This window comes from Morus notabilis, unplaced genomic scaffold (genome assembly GCF_000414095.1).
Source record: "Morus notabilis unplaced genomic scaffold, ASM41409v2 Scaffold87, whole genome shotgun sequence".
Classification (NCBI taxonomy): Eukaryota; Viridiplantae; Streptophyta; class Magnoliopsida; order Rosales; family Moraceae; genus Morus; species Morus notabilis.
In genome coordinates this window covers 103,951-109,950 of record NW_010366183.1, presented here as the reverse complement: position 1 = coordinate 109,950, position 6,000 = coordinate 103,951, and the positions used below count along the sequence as shown (strand labels likewise).

The 6,000-nt window shown below is 35.7% G+C and overlaps 1 protein-coding gene across 1 annotated transcript; it reads right to left on the bottom strand.

Annotated features, from left to right (window-relative positions):
• Positions 1-2,244: 2,244 nt before the first annotated feature.
• On the bottom strand, positions 2,245-4,346 carry LOC21405909 (molybdenum cofactor sulfurase). Its single transcript, XM_010109748.2, has one exon. The coding sequence runs from the start codon at positions 4,344-4,346 to the stop codon at positions 2,349-2,351; it is 1,998 nt and encodes a 665-aa protein (XP_010108050.2). The 3' UTR covers positions 2,245-2,348.
• Positions 4,347-6,000: the final 1,654 nt, after the last annotated feature.

Genomic DNA, 6,000 nt, shown 5'->3' with positions numbered 1-6,000 from the left:
CCCAAAAGATGTATCCCCGGTCCCCCTCGAAATGAAGAAGTTAAGAGGTATTTATAGGAGAAGTTTGGAAGATTTTAGCGGTTGCTCCGGAGCCGTACGATCAGAGGCCTGTACGAACCATTTCCCTCCAGAGCACTTGTACCATGTGACTTTCCTCTTTGACAAATAAATTGGCCAAAAAAGGTGTATTTGGAGACCAAGTCTGAAATTCTTGCTGACATTAGATCTTCCCAAGGTCTGAAGATCATGGAGTAATTGACTGAATTTGGTGCTCTTGAGGTATTTCTATTTTCGAAGGTCTAAACACACACCAGACCAGCTCTAGAACACTGCCTTCCGATTTTGGCTAAACAACCGTCGCTGAAGCACCTGACACATTCAATCTCCATGGAGCTGACACATTCAATCTCCATGGAGCACGAGAAGAACTTTCAGACACAGGGGAGTCTCTCAGAGCATAGGAGGTATCTTTGGTCACAGAGGAGTTTCTTGGAGCATGGGAAGTATCTCCATGGTGACATATGTGGTTATACCTCTGTGGGGGCATCCATAGTGATGCCTTTAGAGCAACAACTGTCACGGAGATGAATCATTGTCAGCTCTGGAGCAGAAAAACTTCTCATCTAACATTGGAGGGGAAAGTTCCATAACTTAAATTCTGGACTTTCGAGTCTCCAAAGGCTGAAAAAGGGTTTCTAAGACTCCTAAAAGGCAAATAGAAGATTTTAGGATTGGATTCTCCATCACCCATTCATTTTTAGCCTAATTATTTTAAAACTCCCCAAGCGGGACTTAAAATCGAATCAGAGCCCAGTCTCGTCACAGGATAAAATCATTAGACATGGACCCTTGTATGAGCTTGATACAAAAACGGCCATCAACAATATTAATCAAGTTAAAGATAAAAATCTAAACTCATGCATTTTAAGAAGTATTTGTCTCTTTTTTCCTTTAAAAAATGATGGGTTTTTTTAAAAAATGATTGGATTATTTTGGTAGTCAAATCACAGATTGGGCGCTATCAAAAGAAAGTATTATAAACTAGTGTTTGTCAATGATTTATTAGTCCGTCACTAATTAATTTGGTTTTAAAAAAAAAAAAAAGTTGAGACATTTTTTAAAAGAGGTGGCAAAAACTGACCAACTTTACTTGATTTCCCACTTTATAAAATGACCGGATTCTTTTTAGGCCCCATTCATTTCGCTGATTCGAGTTTAGAATTCGAGTTTTACTACAGTAAAAAGTTCTCACAAACAGTCATATCTAACTTTTTTGTTACAGTAAAAAGCTCTCACATAAAATCACATCTCAACTCGAATTAAAAACCGAATCAACGAACTAAACGGGCCCTATTTTCTTGAAAAAAGAAAATTTGTTGGAACAATTCTAAGTTTTGTTGAATTCAGACACTTGATGTTCTAAGCCTCATATTCCTTTGGATTGTAAATAATTAATTCAGCCTAAGTAAAATATGCATTAATTCATTATCCAGTTTAGACTACCTCTTATGTTTCATTTATACGATACATGTCGATCATGAAACTTTCAGGAATGAAAATTTTTCTTTCGTTTAGTCCATATTTTAATATGTTATATGCTTCAAAATAACTACATAAGTATAGTTGAATCAATTATCAAAAAGAATTTATATTGGTAATTTTAGGATACAAATGGTCCGTAATGTTTCCAATAAGAGAAACATGTTTCTTGAAGCAGAAATCCGATGCCATTTGTAGCTCATCTTTAAATTATTATCATCGGCAAAATATCGTCACCAGCTAGCTTACTACCGTTCGAAAGATTGAGAATTCTGGGATAGAGTACAAAAAATGGACAACAGCTTTGGTTTTGAACGGTAAGTTTTCTATCAAATTCTGTTAAATTATTATTTTTAAAATCTAATAAATATGATTTAATATAATCTGCCAGTTTATAAAAAGTGTTTCCTACTAGTATGGTATATTTCCTTTATATCCTAACGAAAAAAACAAGGAACATTTTCATGAGAAAAAATTTCCGGCGAGATATGTTCTTTTCAACTACCGGTTGTTATTGATGTTCTAATTGTTGAATTATGATTTTAACAATGTGATATGTACGTAATTATTGCAATTCTATGTCGTGCACTACAAAATTTTATCACAGAGTGTCACATATCATACCGTTAAAATCTTAATCGAATAATTTAAACAACAATAACTACCGATAGTTAAAAAAGATAAGTATTACCGTAATAGTTCCAAAAGAAATAATAATAATAATAATAATAGTTGCACAGCAAAATGAATGAAAGAATAAACTTTACTTCAAACTTCTCCCCTTCCAAAAAAACAGAAGAAAGAAAAAGTTACACTTCAACTGTAGTTTGATTAAGGGCCAAGTATCTCCATCTCTCCTTCTCCACAAAATCCGCGTCCAAAAAGCGAGCAACAAATGCCCAAAGCCTGTAAATATCTTCGAAGTTGGTCACTAATCCTAATGAAGCCGTGATTGCAGATATCCCACTTTCCTCTATTTCATCTCTTTCTTTGTTGATCAACACTTTCTCTTCTCCCATTTCAATATGGTCAATATTTTTTCTTCCAATATTACTTGTAACACAAGTCGTCTCTAATCTTCTCTCTTTCTCCTCCTCATTCTTGTCACAAAAACATACGTTTTGTAGAAATCCACAGCTCAGAGAAATGTTGTTCCTGTCAGCAAGTTTCTGAACAAGTTTTGGATTAATCTTCTCTCCTTGCCAATCAAACACGTTGAAAGCCACACTTGGTCCTCGGTCAAAACCCATTTTCGGACCATAAATTCTGATTAGTGAATGCCCATTTTCCGAATTTGGGTGCTTAAGCCTAGTTAGTGCATTCACTAGCCAGTTTATCAAGAACCTGGCTCTTGCACTAATCAGAACTAGGCCTAAAGAATCTGCATGATCCAATCCCTTACATTCAATCTTGATCAATTTAGATCCTGAGGGCTTTTGTGTTTCCAACTCTATGATCTCCGAAGATTGAACTTTATCTTGATCTTGATCATGATCATCTTTTAGTACTGCTGAGTCAAACTTTGGCTCTTGATCATTCTCTGTATTGTCTTGATCTTGATCTTGATCTTCAGCCACATGATGAGGTACTAATTGTGTTGATGCTGGGACAAGGCTGACAATCCCAATGCTTTCGGCGGCAGACAAATCTGTTAGGAGTGAAGCACTAGTTTTCTTGACAAACAAGCAACCAAACCCAGAAGGGTTTTCTCCAAAAACTTTGTAAAATGAGCATATAAGAAAGTCAGGCTTAAAGAGAGATAGGCCTAAAGTTTCCATGTCCTTTGGTCCTAAAGCACAAGCATCAAGCAAAACATGCCAACCATTTTCCCTTGCAATACTCATCCAAAGATAAGAGTACCTGGAGCCAGTCATTCTAGACTGGAGAGGGAAAACAAACAATCCTTTCTTATTTCTAACCTTCTTCTTGTAATTACTACTACTACTAGCACTCACTATCATATTTCTTAGCTTTCTTGTCTGAATTCTCATGCTTGGCCACGAATACTCCGCGGACAAGACTCTCGCGCCTCTTCTCTTCGTGTTTTCGGTCATGATCTGCACCGCCTCGCTCTTGAAGTCGTAAACCGTGAGGAGATTTCTATTGGACTGAAAAGGGTAAGAATTAGAAAGAAGTTTGAAGGCAGAGGATTGGTTTGAAGTGAACACCATGGTGTAATCTTCCTCTGAGACGTTCATGAATTCCATGACCCTCTTTCGGATGCTAAATTCAAGTTCCGATTCTTGGCTTCCATAAAGAACTTGTGACTTCAAGTTCACTGCCTTGAAGCAGATATAAAAAAAGTGCGACTCAGGGAAATCGAAAGGTTGAGGAGTAAGAGAAGATGACGATGAAGAAGCGACTGCAGTACTACTACTATCCCGAGCCTTTGAAGAGCAGGAGAAAAGGCCATGGCCAATATAGTCAAGACAAACATGGTTTGAGAGGGCAAGATGGTAATATTCTCGCGACCGGAGTTGGTCGGCTTGGTGAGTTTGTAAGTATCGGGGGAATGCTCTGATGAAATGAGAAAAAGATTCATCCAAAGAAGGAAGAGACTCATGGTTAGAGAATTGTGTGTTTGGATGCAAAGAAGAAATTGTGGCAAGTATAAAATTGTACTGTGATGATGAGGCTGTTGTTATAGTACTACTTGTAGTATTAATGGTGCTACTAGTAGTTGTGGATTTTGGTGAGTGATGAGGTTGAGATGATTCATAAGGAAGGCTGAGAAAAGATGGCTTGACACAGCAACCCTGAAAGCAGGCTTGTGAGGCTTCTCTAATGCAATTAGGCGATGAGTTCATTTTCTCCATTTGATCGTATTTTATTTGATCACTTTTGTGTTTTATTCAATTCCTTTCTCAATTGGGTCCCTCCTACTTTTTTTTCTCCACTTGTGTGGGGCACAATTTTGGGTGCATAAATGTGAACGAAAAGTCACGGTCATTGGGGCGGCGTGTGTACAGGTTGTCTTCCAAGGGCATCACATGAGGAAGCCTTTATTCTCAATTGACCCCCTCGTCTTCCATTAATATCCTTCCACAATGCGACCTTTCTCCTTGAAAGATTTTGGTCTCGTTCATTTCACCGATTCGAGTTTTCAATTTTAAGTTTCTACAGTAAAAAACTCTCAGAAAATGTCACATCTAACTTTTTCTGTTACAGTGAAAAGCTCTCAAAAAATATCACATCTCAGCTTGAATTAAAAACTCAAATCTGCAAAGTGAACGAAGCCTTTATGTCCCATTTTCTTGTCTCTCATTGTCTATCCTTTCAATTATATTTTAGCATCTCGTGATTCCTTTTAAGTATTTTTTGTATTTAGTCCATATTTATATTGTTAGATACTTAGATTATTAAATTTAGATGACGTGATAAATGAATAGTAAAAGAACAACTAACGAGATAAAAAAAAAAAGAGGATAACAGTGACGTGATAAATGAATAGTAAAAGAACAACTAACGAGATAAAAAAAAAAGAGGATAACAAACCTAGACTCCATGTCCTTAATTCTTGTCTTTCTTATATTTGCTAAAGAAACACCTAGTTTTGCCTTGTTTTGACCCCAAATCCAAGGTGTTTATAAAAGTTTAATCATACATAGCATTATGATAAGTACAAATATATTGTTAGGTAGATAATTATCTATTACTAGGTCGCTTTAATGGGGTCCGATCAAAGTAGCTAGGATAAGGATCTTGGATCTATTAGATGAATACAAGAGAGCCTGAAAACTATCACTAAATTTTTAAGTGTATATTGCATTTCATCCATTCATAATGGGGAAATTAATGAGATAAAAGCAAGTTTTTTCGTATCCAACACGTACTTTTGTCATAAAAATAGTGCCATTTCTTTCTTTATTTCCTTAGAGATTCTGTACTAAAAGTATGTAATTTATACTAACAGTGTAATGTTACGAACCGTTAAATTTACGCACATTTTATTTTGATATAATTGTGATATTATGAAGAGTCTAAATTATGTAGTACCGTTAAAATATATTTTTAATACTCTACCATAAAAATTTTTTTTCTTTTTTGTCTCTTTAGTTATTTTTTAAGAAGACATTTTGGTAGTCCGTCGAAATAAATTTGAGGTGAAGCTCTTGGAACAAAGTAGAAAGAAAATGGAGTGGTTGTGGTGCGTCCGAGAAAGATAAAGGTTTATCTTTTCTTCGCGTTCCTTGTGAAACTTTTTATTCTTTCTGTCTCTCTCTTTAAAAAAAAAAAAAAAAAAAAAATACTTTTTTCATGTTTCTAAAGTTACATTATTTTAGGAAAGAAACAAAGCATAAAAGGGCTTCGCCTGAAGAACGTTTTCATGGGAGCTTTCAATTCATCAGTGGCCGGCACTATCCATGAAGTGCTGGTCGTTTTCTTTGAACCATTCTCTACCACATCATTACCAATTTCTTGGAAGAAACTATATACATACAAATTAGTACAAAAAAGCAA